The sequence below is a fragment of the Vigna unguiculata genome, chromosome 7 (assembly GCF_004118075.2).
Source record: "Vigna unguiculata cultivar IT97K-499-35 chromosome 7, ASM411807v1, whole genome shotgun sequence".
Lineage (NCBI taxonomy): Eukaryota > Viridiplantae > Streptophyta > Magnoliopsida > Fabales > Fabaceae > Vigna > Vigna unguiculata.
The window spans coordinates 6500243-6520425 of record NC_040285.1 but is presented as its reverse complement, the minus strand read 5'-3'; the positions used below and the strand labels follow the sequence as shown (position 1 = coordinate 6520425).

The 20183-nt window shown below is 33.9% G+C and overlaps 1 protein-coding gene across 3 annotated transcripts in view; it reads left to right on the top strand.

Annotated features, from left to right (window-relative positions):
* Positions 1–529: 529 nt before the first annotated feature.
* Positions 530–20183, top strand: part of LOC114191570 — a 55723-nt gene continuing 36069 nt past the window's right edge. Inside the window, exons 1-15 of one of the 3 annotated variants that reach the window (XM_028080816.1) lie at positions 536–766; positions 1326–1797; positions 2685–2773; positions 2911–3075; positions 3192–3579; positions 6873–6991; positions 7302–7374; positions 7456–7676; positions 7760–7804; positions 10357–10450; positions 15557–15748; positions 17515–17615; positions 17735–17822; positions 18163–18309; positions 19840–19965. In XM_028080816.1, coding sequence (XP_027936617.1) covers positions 723–766; positions 1326–1797; positions 2685–2773; positions 2911–3075; positions 3192–3579; positions 6873–6991; positions 7302–7374; positions 7456–7676; positions 7760–7804; positions 10357–10450; positions 15557–15748; positions 17515–17615; positions 17735–17822; positions 18163–18309; positions 19840–19965 — 2364 coding nt within the window. In that variant the 5' untranslated portion in view covers positions 536–722. Of the gene's footprint in view, positions 767–1325; positions 1798–2684; positions 2774–2910; positions 3076–3191; positions 3580–6872; positions 6992–7301; positions 7375–7455; positions 7677–7759; positions 7805–10356; positions 10451–15556; positions 15749–17514; positions 17616–17734; positions 17823–18162; positions 18310–19839; positions 19966–20183 lie in introns of all 3 variants that reach the window. The other 2 variants (XM_028080815.1, XM_028080817.1) reach the window with 2 other exon arrangements.

Here is a 20183-nt window from a genome sequence, read left to right as displayed (position 1 = left end):
ACCCCCTCTCCTCAGGATAACGACAAAACCGTCACGTAACCACATCGCCACAAAGATTGGGGTAACCCCCGCACACGTCAACTACCTCCCACAATCATGGGAAGACTGAGGCAAGGATGAGCTAGAGACCTTTATAAAGCTAAGTGACTGGTCTCCACCAAAGGGGGAAGGAGATGACCGAAAAGATAAGTCTAAAGAGAAACAAAAGTATTTTTTTGTATAACATCTGACAAAGAGGCCGAGTTGCGACCAATGTGCATCTTGGATTCCTTTTTTTCGAGAACAAATTATATATATACATGTATATATAATTTTTTTTATTTAATTAATATAACGAGTAATTGATTTAACAATATTATATCCCATTTACACCTTCCTTTATTCTTCCGCTTACTTCACTTTTACTCCAAATTTTTAATTTCATATGATAAATCTAATTACAAATATACCCTTTGTTAACTTATCATTTTCCATGTTTCTATGGACTGAGAGCCAGTGGCAACTGATGGAAGAATACCCAGTTGTGTGTGATTTGCGGACTCTCCACGTATACGGATAAAGCACCCGTCTTGCCACGTCAGCCTTCCCTTTCTTTTCTCTCTTCCGTGTCCGTTTGGCCAAATAACCTCTTCCACCATTTTATTTCACTGTTCCTTTTTTTCCCTCTCTTTCTCGGCGCTAAATACAACGTAATCTTCTCTCGGGTTCTGCATCCGCACTACATGGCAGTAACATTGCGCGGCAGCAATAGCTTCCTCTCGTTAAGGTGGTGATCGATTTCTCCTTCACTCTTTCTTTCATTCTTTCTTTCTCTTGCTGGTTACGAATTACGGTTCTTTGCTGAGTTTGGAGGCGCCTAGGTTTTCCATGTAGATTAATCTTCAGAATTGAAACATTTTCTTGTTGCGTATATAGCTTTTCGCCGAAGTTTCTTGAGCGATTTTGTGACGGTAATTGTAGTTCGGGAAGTGTTTCTTAGTTTCCGTATTTATCACTTTGCCTGTTGCAGCATGGAAACGAGTGTTTTCAATCGGTGAAGAATGAAATAGCTGAAACTATTTATGGCTTGCGATGATGGTTTTCTTGCAATTTCTTTAGGTCATAATGATACGTCGGTGTTTTGTTATCGAGTTTGAGAGAGTTGAATGATAGAAGGATGTAATTCGTAATTATCATATCCGTTGCACCATCACTTCAAGACATAATGTATTTGGTGTGGTTGAATTAATGTTTTTGCTTTCGTATTTACTGCACTCTCTTTGAGCTGAGTTTTTGTATATGATTCATCGTTTATGTGCTGGTATTAATTGTAAATCGACTGGCAGCTCTTCGAATTGTTGGCTTTCAAATGGCTCCCCTTACGCAGGGAAAAAAGTGTCAAACTTACATTGCCTACTATTGAATAAATGGGGGAGTTCAAGAAAAGGATGCCTCATACGATATGATTTTTTATTGAGTGGTAATCCTGGTTTAGGTTGTAGAAAGTGTTATTTGGTGTTTTCTAAACCTAGAAGGAGGGTGCATCTGCTACCATTTGCCTCCTCTGATGACGGTGTCACTGTCAATGGGAGTCTTCAAGCTAGCACCGGTACTGGCCTAGAAAAAACGAGGGTGAAACTGAATAGGTCACTGGAAGATGAAGAGTTTTGTGAAGGACTTGTCCAAGCTTTATATGATGCAGCCAGGGTTTATGAACTGGCAATTAAAGAGCATAAATCATTCTCACGAATGTCCTGGTTTTCGACAGCCTGGCTTGGGGTTGACCAAAATGCATGGGTGAAGGCACTGTCTTGTCAGGTATGGCATTTACCGTGTCAGATTTTACCATGGCTTTTGTGAGGTAGTATATTTGGGCCATATATGACGTGTAAGTTCAACACACATCTGTGAATACTAAATTTTGACCGAGCCTTTTGAAAGCATGCCATTGTCTAATTCATGTGAACATAGACAAACACAATCTAGATGAATTGTATAAGTAAGAAGTGTGGACAATAGGTTTTATTTTGCATGTCTTTGTTGATATTTTGACTAAAATATGAACCAACATTTATCAACAAATAAGAACAATTATGGTTACTAGAAGAAACTCTCTATTCTTGGGCATGCACTTGTGAGAATTATAATTGCAATTATGAAAATTCAATTTAAAACATGCTTCTTGGATATTACTAAAATCAACAAAACATATTAATCATTGTCATCATCTGTTACTTTGTATTATTTTAGATATGGGAACAGTCCTATCAATTTCATTCCTTTCTTGATATCATTTATAAAGAGAACATTTTTCATTTCAAAAGATAGTGTTTCTTTGTTTGTATGTTAAACATACTTCTGTGTTTTATTTTTCAATATTTTGGATAGGTAGTTGAGTCTTAATATAATTTATCATACTGTCTTCTTAAAGGATAGGACTAGAGAATTTGGCTTCATCCTCATTATTTCTCTTTTTTAAAATTATCTTCCTGATGAACAACATCTGCATTGATGGAAACTAATTATATATTGCTGTAATATGTATACTTCATTATAAATTAATCTGAGTCATGTTTCTTCTATTGCCTTTGCTACAATAATGCTGCGACCTCATTAGTCATAACTCACAAGTCACTTGAGCTCATTGTTTTTAAAATTTCAAAATTCTAGAACAACTGAGAAACAGGTTGCATAAATTCTCTCAGGCTGCTGTGTACTCCTTACTGCATGCTGCAAGTGAAATTTCATCTCAAAGCGATAGAGACAGAAATGTCCATACATTTGTTCAAAGGAGGTAGCATGTTTGTATTTTGGTTCATTCTTACCTGCTTCCATTGTATTTTCTTTTTTTATGTTTGTTTAGTTTTAATATTTTATACTACTCCCTAGAGTTTTAAGTCTAAAACTTTTGCAAATATTGCATTGATTCAGTTTGCTAAGGCTATCTTCTCCCCTGGAGAGTTTAATTAGAGAAAAATTATCAGCCAAACACCCTGAAGCATATGAATGGTTTTGGTCTGAGCAAGTTCCAGCTGTAGTGGCATCCTTTGTTGACAAGTTACAAGGGGATGGACGCTTTACTGCTGCCATTGCTTTGTATGTTTTCCTTTAACTTATCTATATATTGAGATATTAACGGTTACTGATCAGTTCTTGTTCTTTGATATTATTATTTTTTGCAAATGCATTAATGATTTTAACTGCATTTACAGGTCTGGAAAAAATGTGGGTGTAAGCAGTGCAAGTGACATATCACTTCTTCTGCTAGCACTAACGTGTATTTCTGCAATTGCTAAACTTGGTCCATCAAAAGTTTCTTGTTCACAATTCTTTTCAATGATCACAGAAATAACCGGTAGTTTGATGGACATGCTAGTTGGTTTGATTCCTGTAAGTCAAGCTTATAATTCTATTAAGAATATCGGTCTGCATAGAGAATTTCTTGTACATTTTGGTCCTCGGGCTTCATCATGTAGAGCTAAAGAGAAGTGGGGTTCAGAAGAGGTTGTTTTCTGGGTAAATCTTGCTCAGAGGCAGCTGCAACAAGCTATTGATAAGGAGAAAATATGGTCAAGATTGACAACATCTGAAAGTATTGAGGTTAGTTATCTCCAATTTCGAAGAGTGCTTGCTTTTGTCCACTCTAGAGAGGTCATGCTGGATTAAATGTCCAGGAATACTGAATTTAGAAAAAATTATGGAAACTATGTTTTGGAGGCTCGTTGAGTACAAACATCAACAAACAGGGAGTTTCACCTAATGAGGATTTTTCTCCTTCAATCAAAACACTAAAAGTTACAATCTCACATCTTAATTACCTTCTACAAATGTGAAATTCAACTTGTGTAACACTAAAACTGTCACATCATAACCTATAATTTCTTATTCTGAAACTAATACACAAATAACTGCCTCATATCAATCCCAGATAGTGACATAGAGTGGCCAACTCCAAAAATTGGATAGAAGTTAGGTGATGACTGATTTTCTAATATATTTTTGGCTTAAATATGTTTTCGGTCTGTCAAATATAGGTAATTTTTAATCATATTAAAAATTGTTTTTGTTAGTCTCCAATTTTCAGAAAATGATGTTTTTGGTACCTTGTTACTCACGACAATACACTCTTTGCTGATGTGGCTAACAACATCCATGTCAATTGTACAGTTATAGAAATAAGGAGCTGATCTTATATAATCAAGAATATTTAGATTATATATGTATTATTAAGTGCATTTTTATTTATTCCTGTACCATATTTTTGTTATTCGAGGATATCACATTTCCTTTATTTATTTTATTCATTACTTTCTCTCTCTCTCTCTCTCTCTATATATATATATATATATATAAACCACCTGTGCTGTCTTCTCAATGTTTCTCTCTTCTCCAGAGTTTAGGATTAACAATAACAAATATCTCAAATAATTACAAGGAAATACAATTTTCAAATCTTTCTGGCTAGATTATTTTCTATTCTTAAAATTTTAACTCAAACTTTATTTAGCTCCCCAAATTTGAAAGTTACTTTTTTAGTTCTTGATAAAATATTTTTGGATTAAATATGTTTTTGGTCTCTTAACTTTCAGTGAAAATGGAAATTTGTTCTTCTTTGAAACTATGGCTTAATTTAGTCCCCAAACTTTAGAAATACGTGAATTTAGTTGTTTTAACCAAATTTTGTTAAGTTTATTTGACGTTTCAAACGTTCATGATAGTATTTTAGTTGTTTACACCGTTTTACACATTCCCACCTTAATGTTAGCCGAGAAACATTTGAAACGTTAACTAAATTTAACAAAATTATGTTGAAAGGACTAAGTCCATGTATTTTTAAAGATGAGGACTAAATTAGTCTAAATATTTGAAGTAGGACTAATTCTAATTTTCACTGAAAGTTAAGAGACCGATTAACCCAATATTTTTTTATTCCTAAAATTTTAGGTCAAATTTTATTTTAGTTCCACAAATTTAAAAGTGACTTTTTTAGTCTTTCAAATGAAAATTTGACATTTTAGGTTTCTACTTGAGAAAAATAAAAAAGGAATATACATATACATACATATTAAAGAGCTTGAAGAGCCTCTCGTAGGTTTTCATAGTTATATAGAAACTCATCTGTGATACAATGATAAGAAAGAAAGAGTAAACAAGTAAAGGGAAATCCAGGACCTAGGTAGAGATAGGTAGAAACGAAAAGAACTCTTAATAAAACTTACTTAGGCTGTTTTGAACCTATTCTAACTTTGCCTCTCAGGTTAGAGCATACAAATTGGTTAGAGCATACAAATTGTATGTACTAAGCTTGAATCAAATAAATTCAATCTGAGGACCCTCAACAATTTGGTTAATACATCAACAACAAGTTAATTATTGGATCTGTCAAATTTGGTATCTATCTCCTTTGATAACAACCTTCTCTAATAAAATGACAATCCTTCTCTATGTTTGATCCTATCATGGAACACTAGATTAGAAGCAATGTGAAGAGCTGCTTGATTATCATCTTCATTTGTTGAATCTCATAATTTAATTCTTGGGGGAACTCTTTTACCCACTCAAGCTCACAAGTGGAAGATGCCATTGCTTTAAATTTCAACAATTGACTGAACAAGAAACTATATTCAGATTCAACTTCATTTTGTTTCTTGCGTTTCCAAGTAATAACATGTCCTCCAATGAAAACATAATATCCTGAAGTATAATGTCTCTCCATAGGAGATGCAGCCCAATCAACATCATAATACCCAAATAGTTGGGTATTTTTTTTATCTTCATATGGTAGACTTGTCTTGGAGCGTTTTGAAGGTATCTTATAGTTGGGTATTTTTTTTATCTTCATATGGTAGACTTGTCTTGGAGTGTTTTGAAGGTATCTTATAATACGGATATAAACATCCAATGACCAATAAAAGGAATGTACGTGAACTGATTCAAAGTTGTTAGAAAACATATTGTTGGTCACTTAAACCTATTCATATAATACCAAGAGGTTGACACAGATTGTTATGAGTCAATATATTTTTTTTTTTAATTTTCCATCCCTTAATTTTTTACATGAAGGAGTCAATTTTCACATTTAGTCTTGAATTAGAGATATTAATTCATTTTTTTTTTTTAATTTGAAGGACTAAAAATATCTTTTTTGAATTCTGGGGACTAAAATAAAATTTGACCTAAATTTGAGAGTAAAAAATATTTTAGTTGAAAATTGGAAAATTGAATTTTCACATCATTAGTTTAGTTATACTTGTTATTGTTGATGTAGACATCGTTAGCCATGTCAGCAACAAGCATAATACCGTTAGTGCCAAGGGACCAAAAAGAACATTTTTTGAAATTCATGGACTAAAGTTCAATTTTTAATTTGGAGCACTAAAAGAAAAAACAACCCAAATTTGAAGGACTAAAACCACATTTAACCTTATACTTCTTTATTTACAATAAATTCTTGGGCTTGATCAGGACTTGAATTCCCTGGGTTATTGCTAGAGAATGTTAGCAGTCAAACACTGTGTTCTCATTTTGAAATTGTCTCCCTTGTGTGAAACTGTCACTGCTCCATCTGTAGCAAAACCGCATCAACAATATTTTTTTACTGTATCATATTATCTCCATATAAGATGATACAACAATCTCCTCAATAATCCTTACGTCCAAGATATGATACAGTAATCTCCTGAATAAGGCAAACTAGGAAACATGGAAGGAATCTACAAATATCAATAAAAACCTGTCACATAATCATCAAAATGTTTCAAGAGAAAAAAATTCAGTGAATGGAATAAAGTAGGACTGAAGAGATGAGTTTAGTTGAATGTAAGCAGTTCTCTGTCGATCATGTTAGTGCTTTGTCGTTACAAAAGCTTCAATTGAAAGTTGGCTTACTGCAGGTCTTGGAGAAGGATTTGGCTGTTTTTGGGTTCTTTATTGCTTTAGGCAGAAGTACAAGGTCATTTCTTTTGACAAATGGTTTTGAAACCCTAGATGATCCAATGGAAGATTTCATCAGGTACAACTTGTTTAAATGTTTTCCTTGCTCATGATGTTTCTTATTGTTTTAGGAGTCTTATTATATTAGTGGCTTTTAGGGTTTAGGGTTTTGTGTGTTTGTATGTGTTTCTTTTTCTGTAGCGTCTTTTAGAGTACTAAACTAGTACTTGGCCTAGATAATTAGAATAAGTGACTTTATACACCATATCACTGTAAGAGTATGTCTTCTCTCTTTTCCCATCAAATTCAAACTCAAATATTTATGAACTCTGTTTGTGCTTTCTATGAATATTTATGCATTTCTTTACTTTTATGACTGTTTGGTTCAGGTATCTTATTGGAGGCAGTATTTTATACTACCCTCAGCTCTCATCAATTAGTTCATATCAATTGTATGTGGAGGTTAGTATTTATGGTCATTAAAGTTGTCACATGCTTAATCATTTAGTTATTTTAACTGGTAAAAGCCCATTGACTGCATAGGTAGTTTGTGAAGAGTTGGATTGGCTTCCTTTTTATCCTGGAATCACCAGTGTTTCAAAACAGTCTCATATGCATAGAAATAAACAAGAAGGTCCTCCAAATCCTGATGCACTGCCCCAAGCTTTTGATGCTTGCTCTCACTGGATTCAGAGCTTTATTAAATACAGTACATGGCCAGAGAGCCCTTCAAATGTGAAAGCAGCTGAGTTTCTGTCAACGGGGTAACTTGAACCATGCTTGTTTATGGTTTGACAAAACAATACCGGTTTAATAAATTCTGATATGTTTTTTTCTTTTATTTTAGGCACAAGAAGTTGATGGAATGTATGGAAGAGCTTGGGATGATTAGGTTAGCTATGAATGAAATTCTGCATTTACGATGTATTTTCACTCAAATAGTTGCATTCACATTCGTCAACACTGATATTTAAGCATCAAAACCATACATTTTTTGGGGTAAAATAAAGACCAGGATATTAATTGCTAGCTGAAAGCTGCATAAGAACAACCGAAAGAAATCAGTGTAGTAACTGCATGTTACAATTGCATATTCTTTTGTTTTATAGTCTTGCAAAAATATACACCAAGAAATTTTGGAGGGTTGTAATGGTGCTTTGTTGTTTGTCTTGGTAACCGGCCAAATATGATTTTCATCAGCTTTAGCTGTCATGGTAAACACTTCATTTTTTCAATAAAATATCTCTTATGGCATTGCTAAATTTTATCCAGAAAGACCTCTTCTTTTAGAAGAGAATTTACTTTTATTTAAATTGGACATCACATAAAAGGAGTTGAATATGTGATGAGAAAACGGAAGAAGGACCATTCTTATATTGATGCCATTAAAGGAGTTTGGGGAAGAATATTGATGCCACACCCAAGAAAGATGAGGTTAGTGATAACTCATAGGGTTAATTGCCACATGTACTCTAATAAGATCAAATTTGGGTTCTTATAATTCAGAACTCCATAAAGTTCTTACAAAGAGAACTTAATTTTCTTTTAGAATTCATATATATGTCCCAACTCCTTACTGAATGTTCATATCAATAAAGCTTAGATGGCAACAAGTGTTACATGCCCATTATGACTCCACTTAGAACACTAAAAAACTGACCTAGACCATCCTAAAAGACATCTGAAATATTTAAATAAAAATAAATGCGAGTTACATTAACAATGATGAAAAATTGGCTTAAACAATTATTTAGCCCAACTACTTAAACTTGAGCCCCTCAATGCTTCTTCTAGATCATGTGAATTTCGGCTTGTTTTGTTTTCTTCAAATTGGGCACCAAGTCTTCATCAACATGTAGAAAATAGTATTAGATGATATATTTCTTGGGTCTATCATGCAAATCAGTCTATCTTCTTTATTCTTGATATTCTAGCAATTGCACTCTTAATTAGAAACATAATAAAAAACCTAAAATTATATTGACCAGTCTAGATCATATCATTCCCTCTCTCTTCAAGCACATTCATCCTTGAAGGTCAAGAGTACAGTTTCTCCAACATAAACATAACACTTGTATTAAAGATAGTCTTTTTATTAGTTATCCATTTCAGAGTAGAATCTTTGCAATAAGTGAATATGAAATGGAAGGTCAAGAGTTGAATCTATAGGTTAGAATAACAATCTTGGAAACTGGCTTGGATAGGATCTGATATCATATTAAAATGTGGACTTTAAACCTAATTTCACGAAATTGGCTTGTAAGGTGAGATTTGCACTCATATAATATAATTTTGCTATATGTCCAAATGTATGTTATATTTCTACATACTCAAGTTGTTAGGTATCCTCATGCTGACTAGGTAGAGTCATCTAGCGATAAACTCTCGATATAGGGAATTATGTTCTTGTTGAGGTACTTTAATAACGTGGAAAAGCAAGAAGCAAACTTTTGTGGCAAGATCGAGTATAGAAGTAGAATACATAGTGTTAAGAAGTGAACTTTAAGCCTAACTCAATCCGACAAAAAACGACTTGTAAGGTGAGGTTTGCACCTCCTTATATATTCTAAATTGGCCTTATCTCTGTCGATATGAGCCTTCTAAGACACCCACTCATGCCAAGGTGTATATATCTCGAGTGTAGGACTATGCATTAATGGGTAGTCTGATAGCGGGTCTAGACATTAATGGGTAGTCTGATAGTGGGTGGAACAATATGTCCAACAAATAACAAATCTTGCTAGGATAGACTCTAATAATGGCTCTGATACCATGTTAAGAAGTGGACTTTTAAGCCTACTCAAATAACAAATCTTGGTAGGATATGCTCTAACAACGACTCCGATACCATGTTAAAAAGTGCACTTTCAGCCTAACTCAACTCCACAAAACCAGCATGTAAGGTGAGGTTTACACTCACTTATATACTCTAAATTGACCTTATCTCTAGTTGATGTGAGACTTCCAACACATAGTGATGACATTAGTCACTTGTGAGTTCATGTGGATAAAATAACTCCTACCTTATTTGTGACAACCAAGCAATGTTATACATTGCCTCTAATCTTGTCTTTCACTAAGACAAAACATATTGAGGTTGATCGTTTGGAGACATCACCACTAGATTTGTCAACTCTAATAAATAGTTGGTTGAAAATCCTAACCGGGGGCAGGGTGTATGGTTTGAGTGATCATATTATGGTACAATGTGTCACCTACCGGTGTGCTTGTTTTTGCACTGGGACCCACATGCAAACAATGCAGATACCATGTGATGTTGAACTAATTTGCTTGTATGGGGAAACAATTTTTGAAGATAGTTTATACAATGTATTTTATATTTTATAGCGTTACTAGAATTCCAGGAATTGTGAAACTGAACTTTTGTAGAGATTCTTATTCCTTAGATTGTATCACTTATAATTTTTGTGAATTGTAATGCAGGGAAAACGCCCTGGAGCCTGAAGCCACTAAAGTAGTTCATGCACATAGATCTACAGTTCAGTCAACTATTAAAGAGTCAGGTTCTTTTGACGAGGTTTGATTCCCACTTTCAAAATTTGAATTGATCTAAGTGCTGCTTCCAAGTTAATAATAGGTGTAACTTAGTCTATGAAGAGTCTATCTGTAATATAGATGTTCTGGAACCACTTAGTCTGTTAAGATTTTGTAGATAGATAGTTGTTCTGTAGAGCCTAAGTACCGTACAATCAATCAGTTTCACTCAAGCAATTGTACTCTTTCTCTCTTCCTCACAGTATCTAGTCTTTTTTCATTTGTATTTTTAGAACTTCATTGTATTATTGAAACTTCATCTTCCCTGCGAGGTTGGACATGGCTGGATAGGATAAGAAACTAAGTCCTATTGACTTGAGGAGTATAGAGTGACAAATATATTTTCCTAATTGACATAAAGCACATTTAATGACTAAAGGGCAGAAAAACTAAGAACTAAAAATACAAATTTCTAGGATAGGGTGACCAAGACATCCATGGGCAAGTTCAACAGAGCAATGAAGACAGCCAACTGGTGGTGATAGCCAATACACTTTCCAATACTCATATCCTAGTTCAATCGTTTGTCCATCCATCCTATTCTAGAACAATATAGACGTTATAATTATACAAATAATGTAGTGATCCTATGTAATCAGGCATATTGTTATAATTATAGATATAAGGAACTGAACCTATATAATCAAGAATATTGATATAATTATAGAAATAAAGAACTAATCCTATATAATCAGGATTATCTAGATTACATCCGTATTATTACAATCTTTTTTATATATTCATGAATCATATCTTTGTTATTAGAGGATATCAAATCTCTTCTATTTATTGTATTGACTCCTTTTTTCCAATATAAATAGAGCACCTGTGTTAGAAACACAGTTTCAACTCGATGTTTCTTTCTTCCCTAGAGTTTGACAATTATTAACAAACGACACACAAAGTGAGGGGAACAACTGAGTTTGCTATAAAAATTAAATTAAATGGACAACTAGGGACAGACAAAACGGATTATAAAAGGAGTTTATGAAGTTTTATGTAAGAGTCATTTGTGAAGGTAATAGAAGGCAACGAATCTGAGAAGGACAACTCAAAGAAAAATGATTGGTTACTAGTCATATTATCAAAGACACTAGAGTCAAGTATCTAGTCTCTAAGAGAGGAGTATTGTGAGACAAGGGCTAAAGAATTACCAAATAAGTCACAGCACTAACAAGCAAGACAGAATACTCATGGTTGGGTAGTGCCTGTACAATGAGGCCAATTAGGCCATGATCTTATGTCCTGCCATTTTTAATTGTTTCTATATATATATATATATATTATAGTATATAATATATATAATTTATGAATGATGGGGTATTCATTACTATAATAGGAAGCTAACTAAAATTGTTTCCTTTTAACAGTTATGATTGATTTATTTAGTTTTAGTTTATCACAAAATTAGATAAACTTAATAAATATTAGATATTCTGATTGGGTAATTACTATTAACCTTACAACTTATGACTATAACTATATCAAAATTTATTGAATCTAAAAAATCTAGTTTTGAATGAACCTGATGTCTTAGAGATACTTAGATCCTTTAAGACATGCTCTTCTTTTCAGACGAAGGCTGAAAATATCTTTGCTAATGACTTTTAGTGTCTCTTAGACGCAGCCCTAGCCTCCCTCAAACAGACCAACTATTATAATTCTCTCACATGTAGGAAAAGCTTGGGCTGTTGTAGAAGAAATGAAAAGATTCCTTGTGGCTGACTCATTGGAGGATGTCAAGAAAAAACTTGATAAGTTATAAATGGTTTTGATTTTGAGAAGTTTACATTTAGATTTTAATTATGTATGTGATCAAATTCTAGCTGGTGATTAGATTCCTTATGTGGAGAGCGTAATCATTAGACTCAGTAAAAGATGAAAATTTAATTTACGTTGCTGAAACTTTGACAATGGAAATACCTGGTGGAAGAGATGGTAGGAAGCGAGACGTGGTGGTTGAAGTGGATGTCTTAAATTGATTTTCCAAATGGAAAGGGAACCAACTCTTGAGTGTCATTATTTTGAAGGGCAGATACGTCATCAATCATCACTTGTTGCCACCCTAGATAAGATAAAACTTTACTTGGAGAATTAGCAACATGAATACAAGATAACAAGGACAAACAATTATAGTGTGTGGTGGAATGTCAATGATAATTGAGGTTAATATAGTGGGGTAGAATGTATACCTTTTCAAATAGCATTAGGATTGTCATTTTTAGAGGAGACAAGAGTCGATAACGGATATAATGTCGGGAAAGGATCATACATTACCTCTATTATGTCATTATTCATCGAAGAATAGTCTTGCCCTAGAATGTAGTAGGTTATGGGCTGTGTTGATAGACTTGAAGATCTGGTCGAGAAGCATACTGAGATATTACTGGGTCGTTTGGGGACAAAGGGAGAGTAACATGTGGGAAAGTGACTGCATGTCTTTATTAGAAGGAACATGTGTATACTTAGACAGAGACATCAACAAACGCTAAATATTAAGATTAGGAGAAAACCACAAATACCCTTTTTGAGTATGATGATATCCATCGAAGAAACATTTGAACCCCAAGTGAAATTTATCTTGACCAGGTGTAAGGTTATGTGTAAAACATGTGGTACCAAAAAACGTGGAAGAAGATTATACTGAGGGAAATGAAGAAAAATGATTAAGTGGGGTACTTGATCATTAAGAATGGATGGTGACATCTGGTTAATGAGACAACATGCTATTAGGACAACATCCCCCGAAATAGGTGAGGAACATGACTGTGAAGAACTGTCCGAGTAATTTCAGTAACATATTTGTTTTTAGGTTCCTCTACTCCATTTTGTTGAGTATGAGGATGTGAAGTTTGATGAAGAACATCATTGGATGTCATGAACTCTTGGAATTTGACATGTTCATTTAGCATTATCACTAAGATTTAATTAGATTTCAATAGAAAATGTTTAAACTTGGCGCCACCTTCTACAATTTTGTCAACCTTGAACGTCCTAATTGTACATGAATCATCATTGGAGAGATTGTAGATGCACATACTGATGGTGGAGGGAGATGGTAAAGGTCATGTAATCCTACGCTAATCGTGTTGCTCGAAATCCAATCTTGCGGAGTAACATTACTTTTAGTAATGGTGAAGATAATGTCATTGGATTAGGTCAATTAGGAAATACAAAGTAAATAAATAGACAATTAGAGACATAAAGAACAAGGTCAACAGTAAGATATGGGAGGGGTTGGTTAGTGCATGCTGCAACTTTGTATTGTGAACCATTGGCAGCAGTGATAGAAGACAGATTGTCAGTAGTAAAGTCAATGACCCAAGGTCCTAGAGAAGGAGATTGAGAGAGGTGAGCAAATGTTTCACCAGTGTGTGCCTTCAAGGCAATGTTACTGATGGAATGGTGAGTCGTGTACCATTTGATAAAGTCTATATTTTGCTGGAGTCATATGAGGATGAAAACGTATAATATCGGAGCAACAAGTGACTCAACAATAGAAATTTGGACAAACTTGAGCAAGGGAGTTTCCCATGTAGCTTCCAACACTATAAATGATAAATAAGTCCTGTGCGTTGACAAAGCTCACATTTTAGATGATTTTTAGAATTATGCGTGCAAAAGTATTGAGAACTATTGCCGTGTGATTCGAATGTAATATTGTTCCCTACAAACAAATGTGTCTTGGTGCTTATCTTTGGAGGGTGGAACACAAACGTTGCAAAAGTCATAGTAAGGTTTACTAGTGATCCCAAAATCTGATAATGTGTAACAACGTACTCTTGTAGCAAGCTTTGCAAGGCGAAAGTCATAAAAAATGCACTATGGTTTTTAAGTTTCTTTTATACATTTGTAGATGATGGTAGAAGCTCATTACATCATATAAGGTAGCACAACCCACCCAAGATAAACAGACATGGGGCCCAAAAATGTTGTGAAGCGAGAGGAAGTGTCAAGAGATCTTGGCACACACTGAACTGATGTTGTTCATTTGTATAAAGGGAATGAGGCTTGCTCCAAATTGATGCACATGTCTCATGGGGATGGAAAATAGGTTTCAGTTAGGTGTGGAAAATGGATTTAATAATGCTACAAACTTGAGAATCAATCATTATACATTGTTCGCGTTCTTTTGCAAGAATAGATTCAAAAACTGTGGTGAGATGTAATTTGTGGCTCATCCCATTTAACTATAATCCAATCTTGGAAGCCTAATTTTAATAGTTTGACTCATCCATCTTCTCAATACTAACAATATGGTTAGAATAGATGAGAGAATCTGTTCTGGGTGTTAGAAGACATTACTGAAATCTGTAAAAGAAATAATAATGAAATATTTGCTGGAGAGGAAAACTGAGATTTCACCTTGAAATGTCCGATTGAGCCACAATCACCTGTGTTATAGGTTGCCTAGAGGCAGGTGCCGTTGCCAGCTTTGCCACGCATGGGGAAGGGTTGCAGATTTGTCATGACTGACATTTGTTTTAGTGTGTAGATTGCAGCTGGGTGAACCTGACCTTGTGGTTGCCCAAAAAGTTGCCGGAGATATCACTAGAAGAATAAGTGACTTTGGAAAAATGGTTTGCAAAATGAAGCTTTTCATACGAGAGGGTGACCATTGGGCCTACATGGAAGGAGACTCTACATTCCATGTTGAACTATAGAAAATAGAGACAGTAAGATGAAACTGTGTTTCTGAAACAAAACAGGTGCTTTATTTATATTGGAAAAATGGATTCATTACAATAAATAGAGGATATTTAGTTTCCTCTAGCAATAAAGATACGGTAATACAATAATAAATAAAAATTTTCCTAATAATAATAATATATACGTAGGTTATATTTTTTATTATAAAAGATGTGAGGCTTTTTCTATAATTATAACATACAGAAATGTTCTCTTGTATAGTATAATACAAGATAATCTAAAAAGGAAAACTAAATTATTTTTCATCATTGTACCCTCTCTCAATTTGTGTAAGATATCTTTATCAATATTCTTGCTTCATACTTTAGATGGTTCTCAAACCTTTTGTTTTCATGTATCTCATTCTTGTTTGTGCCTTCTGTTTGGCATATAATTTTAGGCACTGAAAAGTGTTGAAGAAGCTGTGATAAGACTTGAAAAGTTGCTTGAAGAGTTGCATGTATCAAGCTCTAGTTCTGGAAAAGAGCATTTGAAAGCAGCCTGTTCTGACTTGGAGAAAATACGAAAACTTTGGAAAGAAGCTGAATTCCTGGTGGCATCTTTTAGAGCAAAAGCTGATTCTCTTCATGAGGTACACCGTCCACTCCTCACTAACCTCCTTGATCAATTCTTTGAAACTATACATAATGGATATCTACCTTGAAATTTAATTTCCATAACTTTCACTAGAAAAAGGAGATTAAGAACTGAATATCAATTTCTAATTTGTGAATGATGTAATGAGATATTATAATACACCTAACTGCTTAGGCCGGGGACAACTGTTAAACTAACCTTTAACTACTTAACTGATATCCAAGAGAGCTGCCGCATCACATCATTCATTCAGACACTAATAATCCAAACTGTACAATGCAGGTTACTATATAGAAAGTCTTTGATGATAAAAATTATCATAGAATTCTAGCCAACAAATTTGGCCTGATTACTACAAAAATGAAAACGAGTCCTAATTACATATAATGTGGAAATATGTCTACTTAAATTTTGTAAAAGAATAACAGAGTAAATTTTAATAATGATATAATACATTAGGTAAATGATGGAATTACACAATCTACAACACTATCCTTTTTCGTATTTTGATGTCATTGGAGCTCGCACATCAATTAGAGACAAGATCGAATTATAGTATATAAGTGGGTGCAAGCAAATCTTATCTAACTAAGCTGATTTTGTAACGTTGTGTTAGACTTAAAGTCCACTTTCAAAGATGATATTAGAACCTATCCTAGCAAAGGTTGTTGGGCCTATTGTATCACCCACAATTAGATCACTATCAAACCACCTACAAATATCTAGTCCAATCTTCAGTATGAGGTGTATAGGAGATCCTACATCGATTAGAGATATGATCAAATTACAATGAGTGTATATAAAGTTTACTAAGCTGATCAAATTACAATATTATAACTTCACCTTATTATGCTGATTTTGTGAGGTTGAGTTATGTTTAAAGTTTACTTTAAGAATTTCTTTTGTCTCTTTCCCCTGAAAGAGGAAACCTTTTCTAGTTTCTAGCGCCAAATGATTTTTTGCCTTTAATATTGTTATAATATTGTATGTGTATTGCTTGCTGGTATTTGTTTATACTATGAACATATCCATAAATTAACTAGTGAGTGGTCCAATAGAAGTTAGTATTATATAAATATGTCATTGGCAATTGTTACATTTGTTGCATATAAGACTCATTGAAAGATTATAATAATAGAACTAACGACCACTTTGATGGCTTTGATTGACATTGAAGTGTCATTTTCCAATCTTACTTATAAATAGAGAACCAATATGATATTAAACATGTATTTGGAAGATAAAAATGAACATTTAGAAGTTAAGATTGATAGAAGTTTGGAAATTGAATGCATCCTACATTTATTAATGCTATAACAAAAGATGCTATAACAAGACAGTCAAATGTGTTTATTTAACTTGCAATTCTCACAATTCAAACTAGACAACTTTATAAACTAAGCACCACCTTCTACAATTTGGTCAATCCCGGGATCTCCTAATTGTGCACGATTATCATTGGAGAAGTAGCAAATGCACAAACAATTGTTGATGGATTTTTATAGTGGAGGCCATGAGAATAATATACATGTGATGCTAAATAACGTCACTAGTGATGCAAATATGATCTTGATATTTCTACTTATAAGATACGATCTTCATATATGTACTTATACTGATATGATCCATATTTCTTTACTTGTAACAATTTCCTTGCACAATAATTCATTGTGTTGCTTGACTCCCTGGTACACTAGTCACATACTTTGTCCTTTTTGAGTTTCTCTTTTACTGTCTAATATTTCTATTATTCTCATTCAGGGGGTTAACAGTGGCCGGAACTACACACCAGTTGAAGAAGACGAGTATGTAAAAGGGAAAAGCCGAAAGAATGGTAATGTAAGGGTAGACAGGAACAAAAGGTATGAATATCTAGTTGCCTATTTACGAGAGTACAACTGGCATCTATCACTTCTATTTTTTGAAGTGTTTTATTTTCTTGTTATTATATTTATTTGAGAAGAACATGGTTTTTCTCCAGAAATGTTGGAAAATCGCGTGAATTTTGGAGCATCTTTGGAGGTCCTGTCACCAAAAAGCCCGGCTTAGAATCTGATGCGGATCCTTATGTACGCGTTGTAGTATTTATAGTTTGATGTTGTTAATATCCCCTCCATGTCTTTAGTGGCATTGGTGGAACATAACTCACCAATGTCTGTGACGCTTTTTCTTTTGTTGTGATAAGTAATAAATAATGTATTGCAAAAGTATAGCTTTGGCTTAGCAAAAGTGGCTGACTATTTTTAGCTTCAAAGTTTACAATGTCAAAATGCTAAGTTTATTGCATGAGTTGTAATGCCTATTAATTCCTATCTTGAATTGGCCTAGTTGTAAAATGTTGTCTGTTACAATTGGTGTGTGAATACTTTGTGGAACTTTACTAACATGGACTTGCTATCTTGATTGAAGGAAAATAATATTGAACAGCCTGCACCAAATGTTGGGGTTGTGGACCAAGAATCCAATGAAATCCGCCGCTTTGAGCTTCTGCGAAATGAGCTAATAGAACTTGAGAAACGGGTTCAAAGAAGTGCCTATCAATCAGAAAATAATGAAGTATGTCTGAAACACTCAATAAGTTACAAGTTTATGATTTTATATTGCTTTCAAAAGTTTTGCTTACCAAGTGCATTGATAAATAATTCTGAAGATTTGGTCTTTGAACGGTGCTAAATGATGTTTTGTGACCCATGTAGCTTATCTCACTTAGTGGGATAAAGCTTTGTTGTTGTGTGTAGATGCATTGTCAATAATCACCCTAACTGTACTGCTGTCTTATCCTAATTCTCTTTATCCTAACATTTTTACTCGCAGATTTATAAGCTTTATGTTGAAATTTTATTTTTTCGCATATTGCTGCTGACAGACTAAAGATTTTTTTAAACTTAACTGTTGCTTTTGGCTTGGGATGCATGCATGTTTTGTTGTTTTCGTCATCCTTTCTTTTTATCTATACAAATAATCTTTCTTTCTGTTCCACCAGTTATTTATTCTTGATTTAATCTTTGTATCCACAAACGATGCAATGATCAACCACTGTGTTTTGAGGTTTCAAACATTGTATTTGATGCCTTTGTATTGACTCGAGTATAAACACACTGAATTCAAAATAATGGTAAAAATAATCTAGTTTTCACAGATTTGAGTAGACAAACAAGGGTTTTTCTTAAAAAGGAGCTTATATACTCGGGGAATGACAATCTGGCACCCTTATTTTCTTTTGAATGTGTATATGACGGATTTGGATCCTCTCTTCTTCACAATAAACAGGAGAATCTTATTTAACAAATCCTGACCATTTATTATGTTTATTATTAAATCTAACCGTTAAAACAAAATCCAACTAAAATATAAAAAAAGAAAACAATGACAGTATTTAATCAAGGCAATGTATTTATTTGTTTTGGTTGCTATAGAAGTAGAGAGAATGATTTTTATGCACAAATACATCTCTAAGCACCTATTGTCAAGCTGTGTCTGTCTATCTGTTTGTTGATGATAGTCAGTGCTCATGTAGAGCTGAGTTCCTGTCATCCTAAAGGGTTCCTTTCAAAAACTACTCACCAAAAGCTGGTCTTGATATGAAACATTGATGGGTGGAAATCCATGCAAATGAATCACTTCCTTAACAAACAATTCCACAATACTCTTGGCTGAGAAAGGTTGTGATTGTACAAAGAAATGAGCAAATTTAGTTTGTTAATCCATTACCACTAGAAAATAGAATACTTCCCTTGAGCTTTTGGGAGGTTACCTATATTGTCTGTTGATATATCAGCCCAACTTCTATTTTGGAATAGGGAGAGGTTGTAGTAGACTTGCTGCTACGCACTCTTTAATATCGGATCTCATACCCACCAAGTAAAGAAATCCAGCTGTGCATTTATAAGTTCTGAAAAACCAAGAGTGTCTGCCAATATATGAGCCATGGAATTCTTTAGAAGAGTAAGGATCCTAACAAAATTTCTTGGGAGTACTAACCTGCTGTTGCAAAAGAAAACTTTCCTTCTTGACCTCTTAGTTTGTATGGATTGTTGTACCCAACGACTGTTCTGTTAGATTGCTCATTGACTGTCATTTTTACAGGATTTACTAGCTAGTGATGATGGTGCTCGTTATACTGATGAGGCTGGGGTTGTTAAGATGGCCAGGGTTGAGAAGAAAGAAAATATACTGGAAAAGTCTATTGGCAGACTAAAAGAAACCGGAACGGTATGATTTAGCCTCCTGGCTTTTCTTTCTTGGAAAGATTATCTTGCTTTTATTTGGTTTAAGAATTCATTTGGATCAGCACACTGATTATATGAAACCAACTTCGTTTTGGCCTTTTTTTTCTGTAGAGACTAAAAAACTGGTGGGCACAATACGCATTTGTGCCTCAGAAAATAGTGACAATGTCCCGTGTTGAAATTTAGAATTAAGTCATCTGT